The 13,143-nt window shown below is 53.5% G+C and overlaps 1 protein-coding gene across 9 annotated transcripts in view; it reads right to left on the reverse strand.

Annotated features, from left to right (window-relative positions):
- The window catches only part of LOC120819826 (nck-associated protein 5-like), an 81,358-nt gene that overhangs the window by 38,532 nt on the left and 29,683 nt on the right, over positions 1 to 13,143 (reverse strand). The window contains exon 1 of one of the 9 annotated variants that reach the window (XM_078102379.1): positions 7,333 to 7,818. The exons of 6 other annotated variants lie outside the window; for them this stretch is intronic. Coding sequence is in view for 1 of the 3 variants with exons in the window: in XM_078102378.1 (XP_077958504.1) it covers positions 4,458 to 4,459 (2 nt within the window). In the remaining 2 variants the exon portion in view is untranslated. Of the gene's footprint in view, positions 1 to 4,457; positions 4,477 to 7,332; positions 7,819 to 13,143 lie in introns of those variants that run through there. 2 more of the 9 variants (XM_078102382.1, XM_078102378.1) reach the window with 2 other exon arrangements.

Raw genomic sequence — 13,143 nt, forward strand, 5'->3', positions numbered from 1 at the left:
CTCAAAGGAAACCAAAAGCAGAGCATCCTCACACGCTGACACACACATCAGGATAAACAAAGACATTGACTCTGCACGTCCAATTCGGTTCCCATGTGAGGCCATCGCAGACTTTAACGGGATAAGCCTTGGCGCGGCAGCGAGGGTAACACGGAGCGGTTGTTTTGAGGCCCTTCCCGACGTATCGCGACCGAGAACACGGGTGAGACTCGGCTCGTGGTCCTCGGAGGAGAAACCCGCCGGCAGCCGGCTGTCGGCTGAAAGCTCGTCATCCTGCGTGTGCTCGTGGAAAGTGGAGCAGAGGAGAACACCGGGTTGGGATGTTTACAACCCGATGGTGAAACAAAACCGAGACGTCGTTATTTCTAACGTCCGATTCTGCATTGGTTTTTGTCAAAGAGGTAAATGTGGCGCTCGAGATGCCGACGCGGGGGCGCAGGGCGTTTGCCAATTGTCACACGCCGGATTGCTAATTTAGCTCATTAGCACTCGTTCAATCTAGAATCCACATGGAAACGGCGAGAGAAAAGAATCCAGGCCGCTCTGGTGTGCGCGAGGGAAACCGGCTTGTGTTGCCCGCATTAACACATCACACAGGGGGACCAAATGCAGACAGACGCCACAAACTCATGACCGAGGGGGGGGGGGGGGGTCTGCATCGTCTCAGTGTAGATATCGTTTGTTGCTCAACGGGACCAGGCTGGCATTCCTCCAGTCTGTGTTGTGGCGGAAGCGTCGGCCCTGTGAGGGGTTAAGGTTTCGGGCCACTTATGCTGCGCAGGCACGTCCCAGGAGCGCCGGAGCGCCAAACATAGAGCAATTTCACATTCTGCGTTAAAAATAATTACAGCGACCGGCGAAAGCGGCAGTCGGAGCCGTGTTCTGGCAGAAGACGCTCGCGTCATGTGGAATAATGTGATGTTTGAAGGTTTAAAAGGCATGTTTGTGCTGTTATTTAGAGCCATGTATTCGGCCTCGGGTTATTTCACCGCCTACAGTCGATTTGAGTTCAGCGGGACAAACAGGAGGAAATGAATGTTGTGTTTCGCAGCTTTTGCTGTACGCTGCACTTTGACAGGAATATGCAAAAATCAGTTACTGATTTCTACATTTCTACCTGGAACTCATCTTCTTTCACGCTTTAGTCGTTTCACAACGTGCTTAGTCCCCCCCTCGTCCATGTGAGCGCTGGCCAGCTGACAGAAGTTACTCATTTGTTGTGGAAGTTATTGTCGCCATGGTTCCCGTTTATAACGGTAAAGTAATTGTGAAATCTGGCAACACGTCCTCTAATAAACTCCGGACGAGAGACACGAGCAGTTAGACCTTCTCGGAGTTTTTCCACATTACACAAACTTCACGTGGGCGTAAAGCCCCGAATGCGCCACCAGTAATGTCTGCAATCATCCCTCATTACCTCGGTGCGCATTTCACACTTGACTGCGACTAAATGGGAATTATTTCACGCCACGGTCCGTGCTTTGGAACCAGTACATCCGAGCGATGTGATGAGAGCACAAGCTGACAGGCACAGCGACCACGCGGACCTCCAGCGGCTGCCGGTGACCCGGAAACCCCTCGATATCATCGCAGGCATCGCCCCCGCCGAGCCTCAGTGAGCAGGCCCAACCAGCTGACAGGATTCAAACTCCACACACACACACACACACACACACACTCTCTGGTGTTACTGTGTCTATGCGTCAAACGAAATGATGTCACACATACGACGCCTCCTTTAAAACGTGCACGTTTCCCTTCTTCTCCAATGCAAACGGCATCAAAAGCATCCGCGTTCTTCGAGGTCAGACGGTCGCCCCCCCCCCCGGAGCAAGTCCTCCACGCTCAGACGCGCCGCGAACCCGGCTCGCGCTCAGACGGCGCACGGCGGCGTGCGAAGACACGATCCGTCAGTGCTGCAGGGGGGGGGGGAGATCAATCAGCAGGGGAGCATTCGCCGACCTGAGCCGACATGTCGGACCCACGCGCTTTGAACTGCATTGTGGGAGGCAGACGCTGAGCGCTGTTTTCATCACTCCTGCATACAGGTGGTTTGATCCATCGTACATTGTTTGCTGTTAAGCACATAATGAAAGAGAAAAGCCCGCGCTGCACACCGTCTTATTTCCCGTGTGGTTAATCTGTCCTCATGTTAACAGAAGAAACGCCACACGATGCCTTCGGCCTGCAGTCACTCACGCCGACGTCGATGCGCACTTCAGGATGTATAAAAGATGCAAACCAGCTTTTCCAACATTGCCATGGAGGCTCGTGGCGAGATAAACATTTCAATCGTTCCGAGCCACGGATGTACACAGAGATGCACAAATGTTTGGATGCGAGTGGAGCTGCCATGCATTTATGCATAAGCGTCTGCGCTCCCGCTGGGTTAAGAGCCCCGACATGCACGCAATCCCTCTGGCCCACATAGGGCATCCTGCTCGGAGGCCGGTCATTCCCAGCGTTAATCCGCCCATGGGCCGTGTTATGTAACCTTCTGCACCCATCCGAGGTCCCATCCCCCCCCCCCTCTCCAGTGCGGGACAATGAGCGTACCGAGGCGTTTGATAAGTTATAACATCCAGCTCGACCCCGACAGGAAAACGGCAACAACTGCCAGCAGGTTGGAGGCGGGATGGAAAACGCCTTTGTCAGCTTCAGGGTTCTAAAAATGTCAGCCTCATATTTTTTCCAGATGAAACGACCTGCCAATTTATTACGTCCAGACGCCACATGGATTCATCCTTGATTTGAATGGGGTTGTTGTGACGGATCAGGACTGTTCACACGAGCGCCGCGTCCAACCTCAGCGTCCTGCATCAGTCCTCGTTTTAATATCTCGTACATCATCAAAGCGCTGCTTGTTTAACATTCAAGCCCCAATCACAGAGAGGGCATCAAAATCAGCCTGCGGGGTAAACACTGCTCAAAGGGTCTGAGGGGGGGTGGGGAGGGTCTTTGGGGGGGGGGGGGGGCTGGCACACATCTGTGACCGTTCAATCGGTCCCAAAGCATTAAGAAGGTCCAATCAATCACAGGCGAGAGGCCGAACGGCGGCCTGACCTGCCGGCCCCCGTTTCCCCCCCCCCCGGCCCACAGCTGGTCGCTGACCTCCCGCCACGGAGCCCGTCTGCACTGGAGGGCAGCGGGAGCGGCAGGAGCCACATGTCAGCGCCCCGCACGGCCAGCCAGGCACAATGGGCTCTGCCTCGCCGCCGCAGACCATCAATTATTGACGAGGCGAAATGTGATGAGCAGAGAAACAAAGAGCGCACGCACGGCCATGACACGTCTGCACTTCAGGAAAAGGGACTTTTTCCTGATCAACGCGCTCGGTTCCTTGAGCTTCAAAGTCTTTGCGCTCTGCGAGTTGTTTCTCTGGCACGTCGGATCAGTATTGCATGGATGTCGGTGTTGTGCCCTGATACAGCAGTGCACCGGGATGCCTCGTGACAACGTGGGTCATCCAACCCGTATTCCTCCGCCCCTCCAACCGATGAGGTCGTGCGTCTAGCTCTGTTTGGACAGGTGTGCGCCGCGCGGTCAAACGCGTCGAGGTGACTGCGATTAGCCCGATTAATCCAAAGTCAACGACTTGTTCAACGCTGTGGGTTGTTTGTCCTTTTCCCCTCCGTGATAGCATCAGTGCTTTGGAGGGGTCTTAATTACAGCAAAAAGGACTGGTAGAAACCAGAGGGGCGTCATCGGCGCGATCCGACGCCGGGGGGGGCAATAGCTTAAATGCATCATTTTAATCAGCCCGAGATCAGATTGACGGCCTGCACTCGACCCGCGAACTTCTGAAGCAGCGGGAATCAGACGCGAGGAATCCTCCGGGGGACTCTGAGGAATGCGCTCGCCGCGGGTCACCTCGGCCATCCCCGTCCGGACGGAGCGAAACCCCGCCGACGAGCAGATGTGTTTTAAAAATGGCCGCCGACGGAGCCGGGAACCGGCAACACGTGAACTCGCACGGGGCAAAGACGTGCGCACACACACACACACACACACACACACACACACTCTTTGAGTCTTTTTATGTTGAAGTGATAACAGAGGAGGCGCCGCCGCGGAGCCTGAACCAGCGCCGATACGCCGATGCAGGTTCCACTCCTCAGACACACACCTTGTTTTGAAATTCCCGGCCGCGCGCTCGGGGATTCCGGCGGCTAATGATCCCCGTGCGTGACTTTAAGTTGTTCCACTGACGCTCGTCTCCATTGAATCACACGCTCTGACACATAATTGGGCGTAAGTGAAGCGCACTACAATTACCTCACGCTTCAGACAAGAAGCACGAGTTGGTCCGGCACTTAAGTCAAGCGCTGATTCAGGCGCCTGGACTTAAAAAAAAAAAGGCCCACGTATACATTCAGCAAGTCACACGTTTCATCCATTGTTCAGTATTTTACGCCCTGGCTGTTCTGGTTTAAAGTAATTAGGGAACAGGGACTCACATTTACTACTGTACCATAACGCTGGAAGGTTCTGCTGACTCGTGGAGACGGGGTGTTTCACGCCGGCTGTCGACACATCGTTTTTTTTTTCGAGAGGTGGGCAAACAGAAGCCCTTTGCACATGCAGACAAACGGCCGCTCCACACACACACACAGACACACACAATAGACACAAAGGGTACAGTACACAGAAGCACTGGAAACGCCGCCGAGCCAGCCGCCCGGCAGCTGTGGAAGTCGCCCGTTTGCATGTTTCTTTGCAGAAGTCGTGCCTTCGACTTCATTTGTCACTGGATTTGTATTTGCCTTCCATTCCCTTTGACGAACAGCTGATTTGTCGACACATTTTTGCTTTCTGACGGGTGTGAATGGAGAGAGAAAAGGAAAAACACGTTCCCCTCCATGTGTTTTTGGTTACAGGAATACGACCACGGCGTTCCCGTTCTGGCACTCGGGCATAGAAGTAATTATCATCGCCATTCACTCGGTAAAAGCACAAGTCCGACCAAGTGGCTGAAAAGACTTAAAAACAAGCCGAGGGGTGTTTGGACAAGAGTTTTACTGCAGGTGAGCTTCTCCAGCAGCCTCCATCCATTTCCTCTCCAGCTGCGCCAACACCTCCAGCCGCTGGACCAGGTCCTGCATTTCTCTCCCGCTATTATCCGTTGATTTACGGCCCAGATATTGTGGACCTGAGGTTTGTTGACGTTCCCCGCCCGGCGCAACCTCAGGTCGGACACCCGACCTTTTCCAACATCGCCAACGGCTCGCTTCGCCTGAAAGCATCGCCGCGGCGAGTCGAGAAATGCGAAAAAAAACGGGGAGGGAGGAGCTTGCGGTGTTTTTTTGGCGGCTTTGATGCAAAAAAACGAGATCGAGAGAGCAGGAAGGCCGAGTGGATAACGAGCAAGAACAACGTCGCGTCATCCTGTAAACAGTTGGTGCTTCTTTTCTGAAGCAACGCAACCGAAAAACACTGTTTTTTCATCTTTGAACCCAAAATGCGCAACCTGGAATACCGTTGATATCCTTCCCTGAGCTGTTTCGCCAGCTATATTTGCAGAAACGGGTCCGTACTCGTCTGACGGAGCGCTGCAGGACTCTGGCTGGAGTTCTCACGTGCTGTTCGGGGGGAGGGGGGGGGTAATAAACGTAGAGCAGGCTGAGGGGAGGAATGCATTCAAAGCCGCCTTAATTGAGCCGGACGGCCTGCAGTCACAGCGTCTCGACGAGACGTTCCTCACACGTACACATCATTAAACCGGCTGCCCCGCGGTACCAATGACATGGGAAAGTTGTCTGGAAGGTGCACCCCCCCCAACCCCCCCATTCCGTTTAAAATGAAAGTCCCCTGGCCGTCAATGGAGGGGAAGTGCTCCCATGCTGAGGCCCACTGGGCCGGCCATTGAACAGGGGAACATTCCTCAGTAATTCAGCTTGACCTGGACCCAATATGCTGGCGGAGGGTCACCGAATACAGAGCGCCACATACGGGGGAAGGAGACGAGAGGGGAGGAGGGATCGGATGTAGAGGAGTGAGAGGCGATGTGACGGACAGGGGTTGGAAGGGGACACAAAAGCACACAACTTAATTAAGTCGAGTGGGCGGCTGTTCAGGGGGACGATTAGTGCTTTAATAACGCCGACCGGCGTCCAGAACATCCCAGTGAGCGCTCCTCGTCGCCGGTACCACGCGGCTCACGATAGCAGCCGCGGCGTGTGTAGAAATGGTCGCGCCGCGGCGGCGTCGGGATGGAGAGAATTGCGGTTTTTTAATTCCATAAAGTCAAATCCCTCCACTTGGCGATCCTCTCACGCAGTAATCCCCAGGTAGGTTTCAGAGGCAGGCGGCCTCATGCTGCCCACTGCAGCGAACACATCGGCCCCGGCTGGGGGAACGCCGCCCCCCCCCCCCCACGCAGAGGACTTAAATGGACGCCGTTGAAGTAGAAACAGCAGATGCTTTTTCGTGCTCTGCTGGACAAAATACTCAAACTAAGAAGACACTCGGCACTTTGACAACAGCAGCGAGAAGGTGACGATACCTCCCGTGCTCTCAATTTCACGTTCCCTCGCAGTTCTGTTTTTAGAGATAACAAACCCGGCTAAAAATACCCCCCCACCAGCGTCCTGCATCCTTGCTGCACTGGTTGCCAGCATCCACCCCTCTCTCTGTGGACGTTAAATATGGCCGACGACGAGGACAGACCCCCCCTGTCCCGCTGTGACTTTGACGCGTGGACACTCGCGCTGCCGAGGAGCCGCAGAGGAACTGACCACAACACAGCGGCCCCCGTAATCCATACCCCCCCCCCCAGCGTTTAGCTGTATCCACAAGCCGTTCAACGCCAGTCATTCTCGGGCGGGATTAGTGGGCCGGGTAGCAAATCTTAATCCGTCTGAGAGAGAGAGAGTGTGAGGAAAGAAAAGGAGAAGTGGGAAGAAAAAACAGGCATTCCAGCACACACTAATCCCCCCCCCCCCCCCCGGCCGATTGTTTTAGCTCTGCTTAAACGACGAGTGCTCATTTCCTCCTCTTATCAATCAGAATCATACGCAGCTCCATCCACTGTTGCTACTAGCAACGGGGCACGCGGTTCCCCCGAAACGGGCTAATCTGGCTCAGAGATAATCCCCCTGCACGTGTGTACAATACTGCTATATGAAATATGCCCCCCCCATCACCCCCCCCCCCGTCTGAGGATCACAATTCTAAAAAGTGATGCTCGGGACAAAGTGAAGACGCCGGCAGAAGAGGAATGTGCCAGTGTGCATTCGTTCCTCTGACAAAAGACAAAGTAAACGGCACGAATGAAGTGAAACCCAGGATCCTGGTTCACTGGGGACGATGGCGGTGCTCTGCGTGTCCTCTTACCCCGATGCAGCATCCTGGTGCCTTCAGGGGACACACATGGTCTCCCTCCTGCTCCGGAGCAGCTTCCCACTGATCCGGGCGGGTGATAAAGTTCCCGTCCGCACTGCTCCTCCTCCCTTCCGTGCTCCCTCTTGCTCTCCGCTTCCCTCCTCCCAGTCCTCGCTGCGTCCGTCCTCTCCTCGTCTCCTCGTCTCTCTCTCTCTCCCCCGATGTGGCAGCGTGCGGCGACCCTCTCCTCTCCCCTTCCTTCTCCCACTAAACACTCTGCGCTATGCTTCCTCTCACTAAACACACACACACACAGAGCGCCGCCTCCCCCCTCTGCCTCCCCCCGCCCGGCCCGCCTCTGGCTTTATCTCCCCTCACAGTGTTTCTCCCTCAGCCCGGCTCTTTCTCTCTCTCTCTCTCTCTCTCTCTCTCTCTCGTCCCTCCTCTCCGGGCTCGCAGGACGCTTAACGTGTGTTCGGGGGGGGAGACGGCTGCTCCGCTGGATCTTCCCTCAGGGGAGGAGAAGCGAGGTCGGGGAGGGGGTTTGCACGGGAGAGGAGGAGGAGTTTTTGGGGGGTGCGGAGTGCTGAGGGGGGGGTTTAACTCCACCAAAGGGGGGACGTGAAGGAGCAAGAGGCTTGTGATGTTGTACTAACTGGGGCTTGTGGATCGCAGGCAGATGCATCCGAGGTGACAAAACGGAGAAGAGAAAACAGAAAGGAGAGTTTTACTTCTCACTGATGTGTCGCCCAGCAGGGGGGCAAAGTTCTGCCCCCGTAGAGAGGAACAATGTGAGCGATGAAGTCATTTTGTGAAGGTCCTGTTTGAGAAATATCATTGACGTTTTGATGTCAGAAATGCTTTGTTGGAGGAACACTGAGGCCTTAAGTCCGGCTTTTCCTCCTTACAGAGCCGGCGTTTCAAAACCCAGAATATTCCTCCGGGGGGAATAAGTGTGCAAACGCTGGCTGCGACTCTCAGTGTGAACAAAGGAAAACAGAGACAGGACTTGAGACTGACAAGAGACGGCCGAGGAAAGAGAGAAGGAGGCCGAGGGAGCATAGGACACCATCTGAAAGCCGAGCATTAAAAGCCGGACGGAGGAGCGAAGCCGACTCCATCTGCCGCCATCACAATCAGTCTCAGCTGAATGGCTGACAAACTGCAGCCGACCAGGCAGGACGCCTGCAAGGGCCGAGGAGGCAGAATGGGAAGAGGGGTGGAGGGGGGCGGGGGGCCCTCTATTGTCTGCCCCCCAATAGGACCAGTGCGAGAGGGGGGCGGGCCCTGGAGGGGTGAAAAGGGGGAATTAAAAGGGTCCCGGTGACAGCAGCGCTCGGTTAAAGAGGGCAGAGAAAGGACGGCGCTGACTTGGAGCCGAGGCCGTCGCTGCCTCTTCGTGTCCTAAATGAACAATGACGCTCACCGTGTGGGAAAAGGAGTTTCCTGGGGAACAGGGTGGGGGGGCATCGAGCTCAAACGTGCAGGGATCAGTTCTCACTCATCGGGGTTTGGAGGTGGACTCTTTCCCCCCCCCGGGGAAGAGATCATAAAAAGATGCCACGTCCGGTCAAAGTGCTCGTCATCTTCGCCGCTGAAGCCGGCGGGCCACGTTTCCATTTGTCATCGTAAAAGTCGTGAAAGATTCATGAAGCCTGATTACTGCGACCGATAAACGTCCCGCAGAGGCGTAATTGTGTTTATCCTCAGCGCAGCTGTCTCGCGGGGGGAAATCTGAATATGGAGCGACGGGTGATTGGATGCGAAGAGCAGGTGGCCACCAATTAGACAGTATTGTGCCGGTTGGGTAAAAAAAAGGCAAATGGACGGCTGAGTCAGCAATAACGTGTACACATGCCGCGTAACCAAGAGGTATGGAGGGCAGTGGTCCATTCTAATTGGATCACCAGCGAGCAGCGAGACAAATGGTGTTTGGGTCAAACCTTCCTCTCTCCTCCAATCACATCCAATCAGATCCAATCCAATCGTCTCTGCCTTGTTTTGTGTTTGTCTGTTTGTGTTTCTGCATGCGTGCAACAACAAAAGTGCATGGAGGTGTCAGCATGTGAGCACATTACAGCCCACGTTTTGGGTGCATGCAGGTTCTTACAACCATAATTATGTCCAATCATATCATAGTATACTAGTCTGGATTTGTAATATTCAAAGGCGTGTGCAGACGTGTGCGTGTGTGTGTGTGTGTGTGTGTGTGTGTGTGTGTGCCGAGTGATCTGCTGGGCTCGTTAAGGCGCTGCTCATTGCTCAGCCAGGGGTGTCAGTGACAGATTCCACTGTTTGGAAACACTCGGTCGCCCACACAGTCAGCCTGGCTCCACCACTGTCGCACACACACACACACACACACACACACACACACACTCAGGCTGGGTTAGCATTCCACAGGGGGGGGGGGGGGGGGGGGTGCTGGGACAGTGGCTGCAGGGACACCGGGTCGATGTGGACTCGTAATGGGGTGCAGGGTGGTCTGAGGAAAAGGGACGCGCGTGGTTGAGGGGTGTGTGTGTGTGTGTGTGTGTGTGTGTGTGTGCGCAGTGGGGGAAGAAATGTTTAGATCCTTTACTCAAGTGAAAGTAGCAAAAGTATAAATATGGATCCTGTTGCTTTGTGTAAATAGTTTTTTTTGTGATCATCGTGTATAAGTGGAAGGCTGCTTTGCACATTTATGTACATTTTATCATTTTTAAGATCAATTAAAAGATGAATCTTGCAAAAAAAGTTGCAAAACAATGCAACAAGGCGCTTTCCGGTCCGGCGCTCCAGCTTGATCCCCTGCAGCTTGATCTCAGCTGAGCGACGGGTGGGGGGGCCCTTGAGCTCATTTATTTAACCGGTCTAGGTGTGTGTTCCGAGACAGACTTTAATCACACAGGAGGAGAAGAAGGAAAACTCTGTGCGTCCTGGAGGACGATTAGCCGGTGCGCTGTGTTTAAGCTCAGCGACGCTCCCGGGAGCCGCCATTAGGCGCGCGGCTGCAGCCGAGGCAAAGTGGGGGGTGCTGCATCATCTGGAAACACATCAGAGGTCCGGTGGGCGGGTGCAATCCATCCAGGAGATATTTAGCTGTCGACATGGCTAGACTCTTTTTGGGAGGGGGGGAGGGGCTAGACAGCGAGTATGTTTACCCAACACGGGCTCACGTGATGGGCCACGCTGCCATCGCCCCCCAGGTGTCATTTCACTGCTGTGTGGCAACATGAAGAGCGCGATACAATGCATGCGATAATGCACCTCCAGCACGCTTCATCGGGCACGGGTGGTCGGGGCGGGTCGGGGTTCTGGTCCAGTGAGAAATCGTCTACGGACCAGATTTTCCCTGCTGTGAGAAAAGCAAAATCATCTGAAACGAGCCGGATTAACGTTCCTGGAGTTAATCTTTAATTAATCTTCAGCAAATCTTTAGAGAAATACAACATTCCTCGTGTGATTATGGTAAACAAATGGGGCTATTATACCATTACTAATATTAGTGGTATCACCACCTCACAAGGACGTCTCAAGGACGTCTTTTTCCATAGCGTGCACCCAGAGAAGAGTTGTTTGTGTTAGTAACTAAACCCAACGTGGAAGTAAAGATGTTCAAACGTGTCATGGAATCCTTTTGTTGTGTCTCAGATCTCCAGCGGGGAGACGGGGAGACGGGGGGGGGGGGTTAGACACCCACTGGACCGTCGACTGACAGCCATGATCTCACACTGCTTCACAACCATCTTTTGTCCCAGTTTCCACCGAGCGACCACATGTGGGCCGGAGCTCAACCTCAGGTTTTAGAGAAAGCATCTGTCGTCCGCTCACTGTGTTATGACTGAAATGTGATGAATTTCACAAATTTCCACCTCTTCCTGTTTGCTCGGGGAGAGAGCCCTGAGCTGAGGGGGGGGGGATTGCGTGGATGCAACCACTGTGACTTCCAGCGACCAAAACCACACGGGATCCATCGGCGACCCGAACATCTCCTTATCTCCACGCCGGGGATGTTTTACAGCGCGCAGTCAAAATAACTGCACGCTTTTCACACGCACAAAAAAGGAGCCACGGCACCTTCTCACAACAATAATGCAGAAGAAAGAAGCGTCTTCACTGCACGGAGCAGAGGGGAACTCAATGGAAGTTAATAGAAGTGGATGTTTTGGGGATCCCGGTTCAGCCAGACAAAACCACGCTGACTGGAAACGTAATATTCCAAAACAAGACGTAAGAAATCTGCTTTAGCTACAGCACAATGCATTCAAATTAGTGCTTGAGAACTCACTTAACGACGGTGGTAATCAGCCCTTGTGCAAGACTAAAACCCACTCAGCTCTTAAACACAGCTAATTGCTTCTAGGAATGCAGATAATTCCCCATTCAATCGAAATGCCAAGAATACGTGCAGTCCTATAAAACAGTGTGTATGCATGTTGTGAAACCGCTAACAAAACACGCCGATTACAACGCCGTATCTGCAGGGAACGCTTGAATCCATTACGCTGAGGAGTGCGAGTTCTTCTCTTTCCAAAATAAGAGCGCAGCAGACAGCTGCTAAGCTCTACACTTGAAAGCACCAGTGAAGAAACCGGCTTACGATGAATGATATGAGTTGAGAAGGTTGTGCAGGGAGGAGGGGAAAGCGAGGGATCACGCTCGCCGTGCATGGGAATGCAGCTATGGAACGACCTTGAGGCAGCATCAGTAAAAGGCCTCATTAACCCCTTCGATTAACCTGCTCCGCTCATAAGCTCCATAAAACTGATGCATGTATTTTATGTGCATGCAGCGGCGCTGCAGCGCTCGCCGCTTACGTTACCCGGGAGACGAGTGGCCGAGCGCACTGAACCGACTTGCGGCGCCTCCTCCGCTAGCTGGAGTTCATCATTGGGTTTACCCGTCATGGAGGGTGAAGATCGACAACATGCTAATCCGTGCTAACAAGCGAGCTGGATGGAAGATTGCAGAGCAGGTTGAAGGTTTCCGTTCACGGTTTCGCCGATTGATTTATTTCCCCACGGACGGCGTCTTCGAGGTATTTCAGCCTTGTCTGGCTCATAAAGTGACCCCCAATGAAGATTAGGGGAAATCATTCACTTCAGGGGCCACACAAACATACTTGGAGGGTGTATTAGATCTCTATGGCGCTTAGCGTGATCAAATTACTGCATTAGACCGGTCAACTTATCCAATTAAAGTTGTAAAACGCACGGCTCCCGCCCAAGCGAGACGGCGGGCCCTTAGGGGGGGGCTGGGGGGGGGGCGGGGGCGTCGGAGGGTTCGCGGGAGGCGACGCGCCTTCTCGTCGACGGCGCCTCGCCACATACTTCAGCCTTTCATCTCGCTCTGACCGCCGGCCGCACATCTCTAAGGCCACAAATGCCTCGTAGTGACATCGGCGAGGAGCACATTCGTAAAGCCGTTTACGAGCTTCGTGCTCCAGCGGTCTTTTTCTCCCATGAGCACACACACACACACACACACACACACACACACACACACACACACACACACACACACACACACACACACACACACATTTCATTCCGTCCTTGTAGGAGTGCAGGGGGACACCCAAAGTGCTTTTAGAGACATTTTCAAAGACTTAAATCTCAGTTGAAACAATTGCTGCAATTTGTATTAGTTGCTCTGTAATCTTAAAAGCTTAAACAATAAGAGAATGTTGGAATGAGATCATTCAAATCACTCAAAGGGAGTTAAACACATAAAATAAACTCAGTCGCTTCCAAATTCAAGCAGTGCAGCAGTTAGTGGATAAAACTAAGTTTTTTTAATTCAACCCACATGCAAATTCACTTAAGCTCAGAGCCGTTAGTT

The sequence above is a fragment of the Gasterosteus aculeatus genome, chromosome 1 (genome assembly GCF_964276395.1).
Source record: "Gasterosteus aculeatus chromosome 1, fGasAcu3.hap1.1, whole genome shotgun sequence".
NCBI classification, from domain to species: Eukaryota; Metazoa; Chordata; class Actinopteri; order Perciformes; family Gasterosteidae; genus Gasterosteus; species Gasterosteus aculeatus.